This window comes from Oncorhynchus kisutch, unplaced genomic scaffold (assembly GCF_002021735.2).
Source record: "Oncorhynchus kisutch isolate 150728-3 unplaced genomic scaffold, Okis_V2 Okis01b-Okis20b_hom, whole genome shotgun sequence".
In the NCBI taxonomy this organism is placed as follows: Eukaryota; Metazoa; Chordata; class Actinopteri; order Salmoniformes; family Salmonidae; genus Oncorhynchus; species Oncorhynchus kisutch.
Genome location: NW_022261978.1, coordinates 7,551,418 through 7,569,885, shown reverse-complemented (window position 1 = coordinate 7,569,885; position 18,468 = coordinate 7,551,418). Strand labels below are relative to the sequence as shown.

Genomic DNA, 18,468 nt, shown 5'->3' with positions numbered 1-18,468 from the left:
TCCTCTGTGACTGCTCTCTGCTCCTCTGTGAATGCTCTCTCCTCCGCCTCCTCTTTGAATGCTCTCTCCTCCGCCTCCTCTTTGAATGCTCTCTCCTCCGCCTCCTCTTTGAATGCTCTCTCCTCCGCCTCCTCTTTGAATGCTCTCTCCTCCGCCTCCTCCTCTTTTAATGCGCGCTCCTCTGCCTCCTCCTCTTTGAATGCTCTCTCCTCCTCCTCTTTAATCCCTCTCTCCTCCTCCTCCTCTTTGACTATCACATTGAGTTCCAGTGGTTGACTACAGTCCTCCAGCTTCACTAAGACCATCTCTGGACCCCACTGTGAGCTTCTCTGTGCTGGAAAACCACAGTAAGAACCCGGGGACTTGGGTTCAGACATGGAAGGCTATTGTAGGATTCAAAAGAGGCACAAACAAAATGTAAGGTGAGTTTCACAACTGGAACATCTTAAAGGAATATATCTAAATATTCCAGCCACTAATACATTTAGCTAGCTAGTATTGCTTTGGCGATTGTACAGCTAGCGTTAGCAACGTTAAGCTAGTTGGGTAAGCATTATCTTACTGACGAATTTTACTGGCACTTTTTTTTACTGTCACTTTCTCACTAGGATGAAACGATAGACACATTATCAGCAAGACCTTCATTTGAAACATTGCCGAACCAAAATGACATTTGATTTGTAATCTCTAAAATGACCAATTAGCTAATGATTAGGTGCTGAAATTAAAATAACTAGCTTGCTAGCTAGCCAGCCTTAGAAACTGCCTAGCTAACTAGCCATGCTCACTTATTAGCCAATATATCTTTGCCATCTTGAAGATGAACAATTCACACATCACACAATTCACATTACTGTCTTAATAACAAATAACGGTATCATTCACAACAGCATCTTTAAGAGTTGCTTGGCATGATCGATCGATCGATCGATAGATAGAAACGTTCGTTAGCTTGAGTAGGCATTTTAATGACCAGTGAGTAAGCTAGCTAACGTTTGCTAAAATGGCTATTGTTTACACATAATTTGGTGGATGTCGATAAATAATCCGCCTACTAATGTTTACATATGGAATCTTTTCAGAATATATTAGAAATGTAGATCTTACCTTGACGCTTGACATTGAACTGGCAGCTGTTGTTGTTCTAGCTCGCGCAACTCCTTCTTTGGTTTAACGGCGGGTGGCTTCCAGTATAATGTTGCATTACCGCCACCAACTGCACCGGAGAATAAATAAATTATACTTTGTGATACAAATTACCCTGCCAAGTATTGTTGATGTTCTCGGTATCCATAGCCAGAATAGCCAGAGGTTTCTTGTTATATTCATCATACCTTGGTTTTGTGGTAAGTGTGAATGAAAAAAAAAAAATTGATAATGGTTTTCATAAACATACATTGTCCTATGGGATATTCATTGGCAAGGTAAGGAAGGAGGATGGTAAATTTGATATGCATTACATATACCAATTAACATACCTTTGTATTTTTTGGATTCACAGACTTCACCATCCCTACACCTCTGAATATAACAGGAAACCTGTTCAATCATCATCCACTGCAAAATCATTCTGGCTATATACGGAGAACATCAACACATTAACATCAACAGGCCAGAGGATATACCCATTGGACTTGGGGCTCTGCTGGGAGTTTACCTCATATTTAGATTGTTTTTATTCTGCTTTGCCACTAAAATCATAACACTGACAACTAAAATATTGTATTATTGTTGTTATTGTTATGCATATTAATAATAATATGGGGGAGGGGGTTACATTTTTACCCCAAAAGGTTATTTAAAAAGGTTATTTGAAGAACTTATAGGGCTTCCCCCACAGTTTCAATTTGAATAACTTATAGGGCTTCCCCCACAGTTTAAATTTGAAGAACTTATAGGGCTTCCCCGCAGTTTCAATTTGAAGAACTTATAGGGCTTCCCCCACAGTTTCAATTCGAAGAACTTATAGGGCTTCCCCCACAGTTTCAATTTGAAGAACTTATAGGGCTTCCCTCACAGTTTCAATTCGAAGAATTTATAGGGCTTCCCCGTAGTTTCAATTCGAAGAACTTATAGGGCTTCCCTCACAGTTTCAATTCGAAGAATTTATAGGGCTTCCCCGTAGTTTCAATTCGAAGAATTTATAGGGCTTCCCCCACAGTTTCAATTCGAAGAATTTATAGGGCTTCCCCCACAGTTTCAATTTGAAGAACTTATAGGGCTTCCCCCACAGTTTCAATGTGAAGAACTTATAGGGCTTCCCCCACAGTTTCAATGTGAATAACTTATAGGGCTTCCCTCACAGTTTCAATGTGAAGAAGTTATAGGGCTTCCCTCACAGTTTCAATGTGAAGACGTTATAGGGCTTCCCCACAGTTTCAATGTGCAGAACTCCTAAAGGATACACAAGGAACCTTTTCTTTTTAGAGTGTATAGTTGATAACCATGTCAATGAAGACTAAAAAGCCAAACATAGCCAACCTTACGGAAGCACGTCACTCTGTACTGGCAAAATTCTACAACTCACAGGGGCCTCGTTCATAACCGTTGCTAAATGTAACAGTATAACGTTGGACTAGTAAATTAAAGGTTGCAAGATCAAATCCCGGAGCTGACAAGGTACAAATCTGTCGTTTTGCCCCTGAGCGAGGCAGTTAACCCACTGTTCCTAGGCCGTCATTGAAAATAAGAATTTGTTCTTAAATGACTTGCCTAGTTAAATAAAGGTTCAATTGAAAAATATAGAATTACATTAAGAGTCATAAAGATTTGTGATTTGACTTTATAAATGTAAATGTTTTATTGTGGCATAAACACAACCAGACATGAAATAATGTTTTCATCTGATTGTCAAACAATCACCTCAAAAGGTCTCCTTTATTAGGCTACAGTCGTGAAGGGAAAGAAAACACCAGAAAGTGTCATGACATTTGGAGATTGTCATTATGCCAGAATTTATGCGTCCACTGCTGTCCGCGTGAGTCTCGTGTCGGCCACTCATCTCTGCCTTGGCAAAATGTGATGTGGTTAGACGAGAACACTGACATTATGGAGCGTAGGCTACACCACCCGTTTAAGGCCATTGGCTCGTTGTTCATGCCTCTGACAGGCAGTAGTGATAAAGAGTGGTCTACTAGCTTACAGTTTGACATTTTGTTTTAATTATTGTGAAAGGCTCATGTTTTACCGGTACGGCGTACCCCCACTATTTATTTTGCCGGGGACGTCGTACCGCCTTACTTCCCCCTTGGTGGTAGCTCAAGCTACTTTACATAGTGGTTTTCTAAATTTTTCTTTAGACCTTTGACAGCTGCACGGAATACTGGCTGGAGTAGTTCCATCCTCTCAGGTCCCCAGATCTGTGTAGGGCTCTGAGGGAATTTGAAAGACTGAGGATTACGTTTTTGTTTTGTATGTTGTTTTTCAGACGTTTGGGGGGGTTACGTTTTTTTTCTTTTTTTCCCTTTTCTATTTTGGATTTCCACCCTTTGTTTTCTGAATCCAGTAGAGGGCAGGAATACAACTTTTCAGGTTGTAGTCCACCCTAAAACCCCACTGAAGAAGACAAAGCTGAAGAAGACAAAGATCTGAGCAAGTATGGGTAGCTGCAGCCCAATATGGCGACCGGAGTGTGAGTGTGTCAAAAGGAGTGGGCGTATGGAGAGCGAATCAGCTAATTGGGCAGATTTGTTGCCACTCAAGATGGTTGTACATGGCTGATTGGGCTGCACAACGAGTCAATAAGCCGTAGACTAGTGCACCGGTGTTCTATGGGACTCTCAATCACGGCCAGATGTGATACAGCCTGGATTCGAACCAGGGACGCCTCTTGCACTGAGATGCTGCGCCACTCGAGAGCCCAAATGGTCTGGGGGTAAAAGCTATTGGCCAATCTGTTAGTTTTTGCAATGACACTCCTATAGTGCCTTTCTAGATAGTTAATATTGATAACCATCTAGTTGTCACCTTGATACATGTACATACATTCGACTCAATGGGGAGGCCATGAATGGCAACAACACTACTGTCCGGCAATGGCGTGAGAAGTAGCTACCTAGTTTCAGGGTGATAGTCATAGTCAGCACATGCAAACAACGCGTGAAGCAGTTGGATTAAATGCATTAGACACATTTCAGTTGAACAACTGACTAGGTATCCCCCTTTCCCTTACACCAATCATCAGTACAAACAAAATGTTTGTATAAAACTAACCGTGAAATGCGACTCGGACTCATCATTTGGATTCAAAACAGAAGTCCAAATCCTCGCTGTATATTAGGTCAATATACAGTATTGCGTGGTAAGAAGCGGAAGGAAAAAAACACCGCTCAATCAAAACCGGAGCGCTTTCGACACACCCACTCGCCAATACTCCAGTCGCCATATTGTGCCGCAGCTACCCCCTTCTCGAATGTAGACCTTTTTTTGGAAGTACTGGTGCTTTCAGGACAACTGGGGGGGAAACGAGGTTAAATAATGACGTTAGTGAACTTCAGGTCGGAGCTCTAGAAAGATGCCCTAGTATCCGACTTGGATGACTGTTCAAAATGATTTTCCAAATCGGAGCGAACGTATTTTGACATTATAACGGTTGCACAGTTGTCTAATGGGACAATAAATTGTAAGAGAGGATATTCGTCAAATTCAACGTCTCCTCTACCAAGATACTGGTGCAGCTAGCTAACGGTAGCTAGTAACAACAACAAAAAGCTACCTTTGGCTAGCAGCTAGCTACCTGCAGTAAACCTAATGTTTACTGTGCGCCATGCAAGCTTTAGTCGCACATTATTCATCAACTCCTAAACTCACTATTATTCATCAACTCCCAAACTCACATTTAATGTTGAAAAGTCTTTGCTATTAATCGTTTGGGGGAGAAAAGGTTGAGCTCCAGTGGGACTGTAAACTTCCGGTCCGTACTAAAACCGGAAGTGACGTAAAATTTATGCTGCCATCAGGTAGGTGGCTAGTAACTCCGCGTTTTCCAAGTTATAATACATATATTTATATATGAGACGTGACTTGATACGTTGCTGATTTAAGGAGTACTGCCCCTACTAGAATGCGGGATCATCTAAATAGCTAGAACTCTATGAAAAGGACAGAAACAGAGAGAGCAAGCTAACAGAAGTACTAACATCGTTAGCATAGGTGGGTGGCTGTTTTGTTTGCTGCAGTACTGTTAACGTCAGAAGCTGGCCTTTATTGGTGAGTGCTGAAATAGTGGCAACATGTTCACAAAAATAAACCGTAATATTTCCGCCGTTATCATCATCATGTCATCTGTGCCTCCACTTGTCATTGCTAATTGTAGCCCTCGGTCTTGTATGTCTGTAAACATCAGATCTGTAATAACGTTAAACATTATGCCTCTGCCTACCAGCTATATGCTGTGAGTGACTTATCTCCTTTGTGTCACTAGTTATGTTTCCGTGAACTTGTCCAATGATTTGTCGACATTTACAAAGTTCGCATAGAAGACAGTTGCCTGGAAACCCGACATTGAATTCCCTAGAATTCTACGTCCATCCGAAATGTAGCGTTTTGAATCATGAACGTTTCCTCTCGCGACCTCCACAAGCGAGAATGTTGAATCCAAATCTATTTTAAGGTAGGCCTACCGGTGGTCCGTGCAGTTGGTCTCTTTGGTGGTAGGAATGTGAGACATATCGATAGGAAAGTATAATTAGCCTGCATGGATAGAATGCAAGAATTTACTCATATTTGCCATATTCTAATAATGAATGTGCCGACATATCGCCATGGTCCATGCAGCTCTCTCTAACTTTAGGTGGCATTCTGCCTTCCAGTGATTAGCTTCTCTAACAACTGGTTCCTGTGAACTACAGTCTCGACACTGTGTTTTAACGTTTAGAAACAACAACCACTGCTACTGTCTGTCATCTATGCATTGTCACTTTAACTCTACATGTACATACTACCTCAAATAACCGATGCCCCTGCACATTGACTCTGTATCGGTACCCCCCCTGTTTACTCTCCCTGTTATTTCAGGCTGCTCTTTAATAATGTTACTTTTATCTTATCTGTATTTCTTCATTGTTTGTTAGGGTCTTGTAAGTAAGCATTTCACCTGTTGTATTCGGTGCAGTGACTAATACGATTTGGTAATCCTCGCTCTCGAAACATATGGCCCTTTCATTAGCGAGAAAAAAATACTTGAAATAAAAAATATTTTTCACAGATTCATACAGATATGGGTGCCTCCATCTGACGAAACTACACTTCCTCTACACTTCCCGAGTTATGCGTACAAGTGTTTGAAGCACGCTAGATACGGTTCGAACACACCGACCGTGACATTGCGCAAAATAGTATGCAGCATAATCTGGATATGTATGCAACCAAAGTTCAACATTCACCTTCTGCTGCCATTTATGTCAAGCCGTCTACACTTACAGTTTGACCCATACGTTCAACGTATGCACCACACCGAACGCACTGCAACTACCCTCCGCAACACGATGCTGCAAGGCAAACGCAACATTTCATTGTGCAGGTGTGTTCGAAGCATGGCAATGTAGCACAGGTGGTCACCTCTGTTTTCTGTAAACAAACGCTGTAACATGGATACAATATGGCCATGTGGAACACTAACCTTATGAAGGTGTCGTTTTATAAGTTATTTATGTTTCCAAAACGGTACCTAAAGCTAGGCTCTTAACAAAACTCCCTCGTCAGAAGATACTATCACAAATAGGCGCAAAAACATTTGGCGTCTATGAATGGGGTAAGTGCAATGATGTATATAAACTCTGGATTGCTGATGCTATGTATGGGCTATTGAGAGGCTTTGAAGCTGTTGGTCATCCATATTGGCACTCCCTAGTAGGAGCAGTTCTCCATAGGAATGAATGGCATTCTACAGTATTTCAATCAAATGTTGAATTACATGTATTTTTGTTTTAGTGAGGACAATAACACTAGTAATCTACTTTAAGGAACATGTTTTGATATTTTTATATTTAGGTCACATCATTTAAACGTATACATTAAAATGTCTGTAATGGAATTCATGTGTCCAACGAATGGAGCCTTTTCTGTATGTTGGTCATCTATGAACATTTGAACATCTTGGCCATGTTCTGTTATAATCTCCACCCGGCACAGCCAGAAGAGGACTGGCCACCCCACATAGCCTGGTTCCTCTCTAGGTTTCTTCCTAGGTATTGGCCTTTCTAGGGAGTTTTTCCTAGCCACCGTGCTTCTACACCTGCATTGCTTGCTGTTTGGGGTTTTAGGCTGGTTTTCTGTACAGCACTTTGAGATATCAGCTGATGTATGAAGGGCTATATAAATACATTTGATTTGATTTGTAGCTTCCAAAATATTATTTACAATGGTGGGAGAGTGTCAAGGTGGCAACACGGTGACTTCAACACAGCGCCCTATGTCATCTAGTGTGTGTGTAAAAATATATACTGTAGATCATTGGGTAACTTGATCTCCTGTAGATCTTAAATAATTGGATGGCGAAACTTGCAAGGCAAAGCAATTCAGGTATTCTTAAAAGTTAGGAAAATCAGTCCTAAAAATAAATGTAATTTTTAGTTGAAAAAATTGATTTTGCAGGCAGTAGGCATTTTCAATTAAATGTGGAGTTTTATATATAGTTACGTGATAACATCACGTGCCCTGTGTACCTTCAACTTTATCCTGCTATAATTTCTTTGGGGGGAAAAAAAACACGTTCAATCATCATGTCTTGTAGTAAAGAAAGTTTGGCAAAAGACAAAACTACCCATGTCGAAACCGATACAAATGTTGTTGATGTTTAGAAAAGTTCTCCTAGATCTGCCGTTTCCATTACACATGTCGCAATGATATTTTTTGCGACATTGCTGGGTCAATGGAAACCTGCCTACTGTCGCCAAAACATAACATTTCACTTTGTGTGTGCGTGTGTGTGTGTGTGTGTGCGTGTGTGTGTGTGTGTGTGTGCATGCCATCACACCTACAGATAAAGCACTGTATATGGATCCTCACATCAGTGTGAAAGACGAACCCACTAGTGATGATGACGTTACACACAGCTGGTGCAACCCTGTCCGGCCCTCACAAATGGACTACAGTCATGAAGGTAAACTAGGATATATATATAACATGTTTTTTCCTACTTTAAAAGTGTTTAAGAAGTGAGGCAGTGCCACTCCTCTCATATGTTCTGTTTCATTGGGTAGGATAGAGTAGAGAGGAAAGCGTTCTGAAATAGAAGTGGACCACAGCCGTACACATGCTACTGGAGGAGACGGTTACTGCCTGAAAACATGCCATCATGTCAGATCTCACAACGGCTGGCTGTCTATATTTTTGAGAAATTAAGGCATATACAGTTGAAGTCAGAAGCTTACATGCACTTAGGTTGGAGTCATTAAAACTAGTTTTTCAATCACTCCATAAATTTCTTGTTAACAAACTGTAGTTTTTGCAAGTTGGTTAGGACATCTACTTTGTGCATGACACAAGTAATTTTTTCCAACAATTGTTTACAGACAGATTATTTCACTTATAATTCACTATATCACAATTCCAGTGGGTCAGATGTTTACATACACCAAGTTGACTGTGCCTTTAAACAGCTTTGAAAATTCCAGAAAATTATGTCATAGATTTAGAAGCTTCTGATAGGATAATTTACATCATTTGAGTCAATTTGAGGTGTACATGTGGATGTATTTCATGGCCTACCTTCAAACTCAGTGCCTCTTTGCTTGACATCATGGGAAAATCAAAAGAAATCAGCCAAGACCGCAGGGAAAAAAATTGTAGACCTCCACAAGTCTGGTTCATCCTTGGGAGCAATTTCCAAACGCCTGAAGGTACCTCGTTCATCTGTACAAACAATAGTACGCAAGTATAAACACCATGGGACCATGCAGCCGTCATACTGCTCAGGAAGGAGACGCGTTCTGTCTCCTAGAGATGAACGTACTTTGGTGCGAAAAGTGCAAATCAATCCCAGAACAACAGCAAAGGACCTTGGGAAGATGCTGGAGGAAACCGGTATAAAGATATCTATATTCACAGTAAACGAGTCCTATATCGACAGAACCTGAAAGGCCGCTCAGCAAGGAAGAAGCCATTGTTCCAAAACTGCCATAAAAAAGCCAGACTACGGTTTGCAACTGCACATGGGGACAAAGATTGTACTTTTTGGAGAAATGTCCTCTGGTCTGATGAAACAAAAATGGCCATAAAGACCATCGTTATGTTTGCAGAAAAAGGTTGAGGCTTGCAAGCCAAAGAACACCATCCCAATTGTGAAGCACGGGGGTGGTAGCATCATGTTGTGGGGGTGCTTTGCTGCAGGGGGGACTGGTGCACTTCACAAAATAGATGAGGGAGGAAAATTGTGGATATATCGAAGCAACATCTCAAGACATCAGTCAGGAAGTTAAAGCTTGGTCACAAATGTGTCTTCCAAATGGACAATGACCCCAAGCATACTTCCAAAGTTGTGGCAAAATGGCTTAAGGACAACAAAGTCAAGGGATTAGAGCGGCCATCACAAAGCCCTGACCTCAATCCCATAGAACATTTGTGGGCAGAACTGAAAAGGCATGTGCGAGCAAGGAGGCCTACAAACTTGACTCCGTTACACCAGCTCTGTCAGGAGGAATGGGCCAAAATTCACCCAACTTATTGCGGGAAGCTTGTGGAAGGCTACCCAAAACGTTTGACCCAAGTTAAACAATTTAAAGGCAATGCTAACAAATACCAATTGGGTGTATGTAAACTTCTGACCCACTGGGAATGTGATGAAAGAAATAAAAGCTGAAATAAATCATTCTCTCTACTATTATTCTGAAGTGGTGATCCTAACTCACCTAAAACAGGGAATTTTTACTAGGATTAAATGTCAGGAATTGTGAAACTGAGTTTTAATGTATTTGGCTAAGGTGTATGTAAACGTCCGACTTCAACTGTATACTTCCCCAAACCATTTTATATCCTTAATATTAAGAATAAGCAAAGTTTTGATTTCTGCTCATACCACAGAGGACTCTAGATGTATATCACCCGTTTTAGCATGGACGTTGCCATTGAGGGCTTCCACCATTTTAATTGGGTAAGAGAATATCATGTTACCATTGGTGTATTAAAGTCATGGTGATGGCCCCTTAATAATGAATTCAAGTGGGGAATGGGAACAGTAACTTTATGATCAAACTTTATCTTGGTTCCATAAGAAAGCTGAGGGAGATTTTACCTCAATTCTGTTACCAAACTTTGGATCTGCACTGTTCTTCTAGTAAATGTGTTTTTATAGTAACATTTTCAGTGTAAATTGTTAAAATAGAGTGGGATGGTTTGTTAAACTTTGAAATCAATGGTGTTTGTTAGGCATACATTTTAAAGTGGAAAAATCTGAGTCAGTGTCATTCCATTACCATGGAAATGCCATATTGTAACAAACCTAGCTAGTGTTGACCATAAGGCCGGTTAGGCACAATTCCCATAACTCGCCAAAAATTCCCAGATTTTCCAGAAATCTTAGCTGGAGGATTCACAGATTTCCTGCTTCTCTCCTGATCTTGAGATTCTTCCAACTGGGATTTTGTTAAGGGGATTTAGAAATGAACCTAATTCTATTCCATCCCCAGGTGCTGTTGATAAGTCTGAGTTGGAACCAGGTGACCTTCCAGGCCTCAGTGAGGCAAGAAAACCAACATTCAATGTGATTGTCAAAGAGGAGGAGGAAAAGGAGGATGATGAAGATGATGAGGAGGACATGGTTGACAGAGGTTGGGTTTGGGGAGAACATTATCAGTTTCATAGTAATGTCCGTAGCATTGTGTTAAAGGCCCAGTTGTGGTCAAAATTCTGTGTTTCTTTGTTTTGTGTCAGTTTCATCAGCTGTTCTATAAATATAACACTGTAAAAGTGTAATATATATATATATATATATATATGTATGTATGTATGTATGTATATGTGTGTATATGTATATATATATATGACCAGTGTTATTTCTTGATAGTTGCTGATTGAAAATGCCGTCTACACCAGGGGTGGGCAATTCCAGTCCTCGAGGGCCTGATTGGTGTCACAGTTTTGCCCCAGCTAACACACCAGACTCCAATAATCACCTAATCATGATTTTCAGTTTAGAATGCAGATTGATTAATCAGCTGTGTTTGCTAGGGATGGAGAAAAGGTGTGAACCAATCAGGCCCTCAAGGACTGGAGTTGCCCACCCCCTGATCTACATATTCTAATCAGCAGATTTTGTATGGGTGGAGTTAAGAGACCAATAACAGAGCCCCTAATCTCTCAACCAATAACAGATAGTTTTCAGGTGACAATTCCCTCCAATTCGGCCCCTCCCAGACAGAACTAGCAAGATTCTTGCATGAGATTTGTTTGTTGTTGCTACCAAGCTATTTTTGTTTATTTTTGACAACTTTAATGGGACACTTACAGTAAGGTACTTAATTGTTACAGAGAAATTATTTGATATTCAGTCAAAAACGGCTGCATTGGGCCTTTAATAGTATATGTCACGTACATTGTGTAATATGCCCCACATTGAGTGACTGCCCGCCCAATAACTACCTGTGTCTTATCTCACTCGCGCACACACACACATTTTTTGTTTACTCTAAACAAAAAAATTCTAGCCTGGTTAATCCAGACACTAACCAATGTTTTAACCAGGCTAAATCTATTCCCTTGTCTGTCTAGGTTCAGACACTGACTACACACCAAGTCCCGCTGTGGTAGTGAAGGTGGGAGAACACAAACCACCAAAGAATAAGAACACAGTAAAGAAACTTCACCAGTGCCCCGACTGTGGTAAAACCTTTGAGAGGCTGTCGCGTCTGAAGAGGCACGAGCCATCACACTTGAGGAAGAGCAAGCACCCGTGCCCTGACTGCAACCAGTCTTTTGGCAACCTCTCAGTCCTGAAGAAACACAGGGCAACACACAAGAGCACCGAGAAGCTGACTCACCAGTGTCAACAATGTGGCAAGACGTTTGAGAAGCTATCGCGCCTCAGAAGGTAAGCCAGAACACCAAAGACCCATTTCTGTTCTGTAAAAAGTTAATGGACAATTAACTGTGTAGACAATAACAATAGTGTTCTAATCTAAGGCACCAGCCCGTACACCAGAGGAGAAAGAGGATGGACCACCCGTGTCCTAAATGTGGCAAGACCTTCAAGAAGTTATCCGGCCTGGTTCGGCACGAGCGAGGACACACCGGAGAGAAACCGTTCCCTTGCTCCCAGTGTGGGAAGAGCTTTGCCGACGACCGTCACCGGAAAGTGCACGAGCAGGCTCACCAAGGGAAGCTGGAGAGACCCCACCGCTGCGCTGACTGCGGGATCTGCTTCCCCAAACCATCCGAGCTTCGACGGCACCAACGTGCTCACACGGGAGAGAAACCGCACCGCTGCCCTGACTGTGGGAAGGCCTATTCCCGGTCAGAGACTCTGAAGAGGCACCTTCTCATCCACACGGGGGAGAGACCTCACCTCTGCACTGATTGTGGGAAAAGCTTCATTGACTTGCAGCAGTTGAAATCTCACCAGCGGATTCACACTGGAGAGAAACCATTTCACTGCCCCGTGTGTGGGAAGGGTTTCTCACAGAGGGGTAACATGAGGGCACACCATCGGACTCACACAGGGGAGAAACTTCATCACTGTGCCGACTGCGGGGCCAGTCTCTCCACATCTTCTAGTTTAAAAGAGCATCAGCTCATTCACACAGGAGAGAGGCCCTTCCAGTGTCTGGTCTGTGGCAAACGCTTTCTGCACATCTGGAGACTCAGAAAACACCAGAAGACACACACACACCGGACTAACATACACACACCGGACTAACACACACACACCGGACTAACACACACACACACCGGACTAACACACACACACACCGGACTAACACACACACACACCGGACTAACACACACACACACCGGACTAACACACACACACCGGACTAACACACACACACCGGACTAACACACACACACTGGACTAACACACACACACCGGACTAACACACACACACCGGACTAACACACACACACCGGACTAACACACACACACTGGACTAACACACACACACCGGACTAACACACACACACCGGACTGACACAAACCGGACACACGCTGGATACACATAAGGAAGACGTCTCTGTGTGCTTTGAAAGAGCAGCAACTGTAGTGTTGTACTACTACTACTAATATTAATACTACTAATAGTTAATACAACTAATATTAATACGAGGATTGTGGGTTCAATTCCTGGGACCACCCATGCGTGAATGTGTGCATGCATGACTGACTGACTGTAAGTTGCTTTGGATAAAAGCATCTGCTAAATGGCTGTTATTATTAATATTAATATCAGCAACGCAGAACCAACCAAAATAATTTCGCTCACTTTAATAGCTTGCAGTAGGGATCTGCTTGTGAGTATTCAAATGACATATGTGTACAGGGCTGGTGTACTACAAAGCAGGATCAATTAATTATCCAGCTAACTTTGATAAGCAACCAGAAATATCTATTGATTTTTCTGACTAATTAATGCATTCAAAATGAGATATGCGTTGTTGGTTGAGTCAGTTAAACAATGCCAATTCCAAGCTTATCTTTCTAAAACAAGAAAAGGTCATATCAGAATATTTAGACAGGCTGACTCATTGAATGGTCATTGAATGGTCTTTGTAGTTTACCCCTCTGGTCTACGCCTTGTCCCATTTTAATCAACACTGAACAATGCTCTTTATACGTCTGACATAACTATTTATTTTAATGGGACATTTAATAGTCTTATGTTTTGTGTGTGTTTGTGTACACGTTTTACTATACTTGTGAGTACCAGTAGTCCTCATGAATAGTAAACTAACTAAAATTCAGAGAAGTAAGGACTTTTTTTTTGCAGTCTTCACTTGTAAAAATGTTATTTTAGGCTTAGGGGTTAGGTTCACAGTTAGGGTTAGGGGTTATTGTTTAGCGGTTAGGAAAAATAGGATTTTGAATGGGAATCAATTGTTGGTCCCCAAAAAGTCCTGCAATGAAGCCCATTATCTGTAGTCTAGGTAACAGTCTCCAGCTAACATCCCACTCCTCGTCACTCCCAAAGAGACTGGCCTTTCAGCCATAGAAATATGAATAGAAAGGTGTCTCCATTCAAGTCAATGATGGCATAATGGGTGGACTGGCAGCCATTTTGAGTGTATCCATGCCAGGAAGTAAAAGCAGGAAGTGTCCCCTTTAATCTGTGCTGTGATTTGTTGAGTGAACTAAACTGATGTTTAAAAAAAAAATACATTCCATTGCATGAGCCACATCCGTTAGTATCATTTGAATGAACATTTTACATTACCATGGCAACCCAGCATCAGTTGATAGAACATTTCCAAAATACCATGAACATTATTGCATCACAATAGAAGGCAGCCATTATTTGCGAGTGGACCCATGAGTTTGCCAGGGTTAGAGCTTCCAAGCCCATTCTATTCATATTTCTATGCTTTCAGCAATCTCAGTGTTCAATATGTACTGGATTTATGGCGGAGTTGCTCCTTGGCTGTTGGAAATAACATTCATATTTCCCACGACAACATGTGGAGCCTCAATTAGAATACAAAGTAAAAACAACATTTAGCTGTTAGCTAGGCAAGTTATTTTTAGGTTTCAAAATCTAAACGGAGGTTTTGTGGTTGGAATTGAAGTAGGTATTTACTTCATTTAAATTCCAGTCAATTCAGTACACTGAAATGTCAATTCTCTTCAATACTTTTCAATGAGGGAAATGTGGAATTGGAATTGTTTACTTTCTGAATTGACCGGAATTGACCCCAACGCTGCACAAAAGCCCATTTTTGTCCTCGAGGCTTCCACACCGTTTACTTCTTTTTCTTCCATTGAGGCCCCCATTATTAGCCAAATAATGGCCATTCTGCACAACAAAAACATTCAGACAGGCCCACCCATTGGGCTAATGATGGACTAGACCATTACTGTTGCCAATCGACCCTATATTATAGGCTACCCTTGCCTTGCCACAGTCATTCTATAAGTATACAATGATATACTTTGTATGGTAGGGTATACTTTATTCTGTAGACACTAGGAAATACTCAGACAGGTTACATTATGATTACAGTGTGCTGTATTCTAGTATATACTCTGATACTCTAGCTTACATTATTACTATTCTACTAGATTCTAGTATATACTCTGATACTCTAGCTTACATTATTACTATTCTACTAGATTCTAGGATATAATCTGATACATTATGATTCTAGGATATATTCTGATAGATTACATTATGATTCTACTGGATTCTAGGATATACTCTGATAGATTACATTATGATTCTACTGGATTCTAGGATATACTCTGATAGTTTACTGCCAAGAAGGCCAGCACCCCGGAATCACCTCTTCACTGTTGACGTTGAGACGGGTGTTTTGCGGGTAGTATTTAATGAAGCTGCCAGTTGAGGACTTGTGAGGCGTCTGTTTCTCAAAATAGACATTCTAATGTACTTGTCCTCTTGCTCAGTTGTGCACCGGCGCCTCCCACTCCCCTTTCTATTCTGGTTAGGGCCAGTTTGCTCTGTTCTGTAAAGAGAGTAGTACACAGCATTGTACGAGATCTTCAGTTTCTTGGCAATTTCTCGCATGTAATAGCCTTCATTTCTCAGAACAAGAATAGACTGACGAGTTTCAGAAGAAAGTTCTTTTGTTTCTGGCCATTTTGAGCCTGTAATCGAACCCACAAATGCTGATGCTCCAGATACTCAACTAGTCTAAAGAAGGCCAGTTTAATTGCTTCTTTAATCAGAACAACTGTTTTCAGCTGTGTTAACATAATTGCAAAAGGGTTTTTCTAATGATCAATTAGTCTTTTAAAATGATAAATGTGGATTATCTAACACAATGTGCCATTGGAACACAGGAGTGATGGTTGCTGACACCTATGTAGATATTCAATTAAAAATCATCCGTTTTCAGTCATTTACAACATTAACAATGTCTACACTGTATTTCTGATCAATTTGATGTTATTTTAAATGGACAAAAATGTTTTGCCTTTCTTTCAAAAACAAGGACATTTCTAAGTGACCCCAAACTTTTGAACGGTAGTGTATATATTTAAATAAATCCTACAAACCCAATAAAGGAGTCAGAATATTGTTTCATTACAAATACAACCTGTGATACAACTGGAAACATAAAGAACAAGATCATATCAGAGATATTGTATCGACGGCTAGAATGTCAGACCATGATCTCTAGACCAGTGTTTGTTCATCCTGGTCCTGGGGACCCAGAAGGTTCACATTTCTGTTTTTGCCTCTACTATCACTACACAACTGCTTCAACTAATCAACTCAACATTAAGCCTTTGATTATTTGAATCAGGTTTGTTAATGTGCCAGGACACGTTTCCCAGGAGGACCTGGATTAGGAAACACTCACTGCTCTAGAGTCGTGTTAACCAAACTCGGTCCTGGGCATCCCAAGGGGTGCACGTTTTGGTTTTTTCCCGAGCACTACACAGCTGATTTAAAATACAGCTTAATGTTAAGTTGATTGTTTGAATCAGCTGTGTTGTGCTCGGGCAAAAACCCAAAGGTGCTCCCCTCGGGTCCCCAGGACTGGGAAACACTACTCTACACATTCACTTCTATTTTGGTTTGGTGTCAGTTTGTCCACAAGAGGGTGATGCACTACCAGAGAACAAGGGAGAATACGTTCTGGGATGAGATGAGATGAGATGGGATGAGATGAGATGAGATGGGATGGGATGAGATGGGATGAGATGAGATGAGATGGGATGGGATGGGATGAGATGAGATGGGATGAGATGGGATGGGATGCTGATAACTGAAGCGCTGTGCTAGCAGGCTTCATTATATTCCAGTCGGCTGGCTGCACATAGATTCCTGGTGTCCAAAAATGTACCCTTCGATGGTAAGAACCCTTTTAAAGGAAAACTGAGCATGCTGTTACTTTGTGGGTAAATTATAGGGCCTGTGGTGTTTTGGTTGTTACTTCGTGGTAAATTGTAGGGCCTGTGGTGTTTTGGTTGTTACTTCGTGGGTAAATTATAGGGCCTGTGGTGTTTTGGTTGTTACTTCGTGGTAAATTATTGGGCCTGTGGTGTTTTGGTTGTTACTTCGTGGGTAAATTATAGGGCCTGTGGTGTTTTGGTTGTTACTTCGTTGGTAAATTATAGGGCCTGTGGTGTTTTGGTTGTTACTTCGTGGGTAAATTATAGGGCCTGTGGTGTTTTGGTTGTTACTTCGTGGGTAAATTATAGGGCCTGTGGTGTTTTGGCTGTTACTTCGTGGGTAAATTATAGGGCCTGTGGTGTTTTGGTTGTTACTTCGTGGGTAAATTATAGGGCCTGTGGTGTTTTGGTTGTTACTTCGTGGGTAAATTATAGGGCCTGTGGTGTTTTGGTTGTTACTTCGTGGGTAAATTATAGGGCCTGTGGTGTTTTGGTTGTTACTTCGTGGGTAAATTATAGGGCCTGTGGTGTTTTGGTTGTTACTTCGTGGGTAAATTATAGGGCCTGTGGTGTTTTGGTTGTTACTACATGGTAAATTATAGGGCCTGTGGTGTTTTGGTTGTTACTTCGTGGTAAATTATAGGGCCTGTGGTGTTTTGGTTGTTACTTTGTGGTAAATTATAGGGCCTGTGGTGTTTTGGTTGTTACTTCGTGGTAAATTATAGGGCCTGTGGTGTTTTGGTTGTTACTTCGTGGTAAATTATAGGGCCTGTGGTGTTTTGGTTGTTACTTCGTGTCGGTACTTCCCCTGTGTCGGTACTTCCCCTGTGTCGGTACTTCCCCGTGTCGATACTTCCCCGTGTCGGTACTTCCCCGTGTCGGTACTTCTCTGTGTAGCCCGCATACTTCCCCGTGTCGTTACTTCCCCGTGTCGTTACTTCCCCGTGTCGTTACTTCCCCGTGTCGGTACTTCCCCGTATCGGTACTTCTCCGTGTCGGTACTTCCCCGTGTCGGTACTTCTCCGTGTCGGTACTTCTCCGTGTCGGTACTTCTCCGTGTCGGTACTTCTCCGTGTCGGTACTTCCCCGTGTCGGTACTTCCCCGTGTCGATACTTCCCCGTGTAGCCAGCATACTTCCCAGTGTCGGTACTTCCCCGTGTCGATACTTCCCTGTGTAGCCCGCATACTTCCCCGTGTCGTTACTTCCCCGTGTCGGTACTTCCCTGTGTAGCCCGCATACTTCCCCGTGTCGGTACTTCTCCGTGTCGGTACTTCCTTGTGTAGCCCGCATACTTCCCCGTGTCGGTACTTCCCCGTGTCGGTACTTCCCCGTGTCGATACTTCCCCGTGTAGCCAGCATACTTCCCCGTGTCGGTACTTCCCCGTGTCGATACTTCCCTGTGTAGCCCGCATACTTCCCCGTGTCGTTACTTCCCCGTGTCGTTACTTCCCCGTGTCGGTA

At 41.9% G+C, this 18,468-nt stretch overlaps 1 protein-coding gene and 1 long non-coding RNA gene across 4 annotated transcripts; one reads left to right on the top strand and one right to left on the bottom strand.

Moving 5' to 3' along the window:
• Nucleotides 1–149: 149 nt before the first annotated feature.
• LOC116359001 (uncharacterized) lies at nucleotides 150–4,917 on the bottom strand. The gene is made up of 3 exons (XR_004206583.1): nucleotides 4,836–4,917; nucleotides 1,108–1,216; nucleotides 150–383 (listed from the first exon to the last, which is right to left on the bottom strand). It is a non-coding gene; the product is annotated as an uncharacterized LOC116359001 (long non-coding RNA).
• Nucleotides 4,918–4,927: 10 nt separating this feature from the next.
• Nucleotides 4,928–14,978, top strand: LOC116352771 (zinc finger protein 239-like). 3 transcript variants are annotated; one of them, XM_031811597.1, is made up of 5 exons: nucleotides 4,928–5,208; nucleotides 7,982–8,101; nucleotides 10,626–10,766; nucleotides 11,707–12,025; nucleotides 12,118–14,978. In XM_031811597.1, the coding sequence occupies exons 2-5, from the start codon at nucleotides 7,996–7,998 to the stop codon at nucleotides 12,848–12,850; spliced, it is 1,299 nt and encodes a 432-aa protein (XP_031667457.1). In that variant the 5' UTR covers nucleotides 4,928–5,208; nucleotides 7,982–7,995; the 3' UTR covers nucleotides 12,851–14,978. The 3 variants fall into 3 exon arrangements, with proteins under 3 accessions (XP_031667457.1, XP_031667458.1, XP_031667459.1); XM_031811598.1 differs by having other exon boundaries at nucleotides 4,960–5,151; XM_031811599.1 differs by lacking the exons at nucleotides 4,928–5,208; nucleotides 7,982–8,101 and adding an exon at nucleotides 9,960–10,090 and having other exon boundaries at nucleotides 12,118–12,901.
• Nucleotides 14,979–18,468: the final 3,490 nt, after the last annotated feature.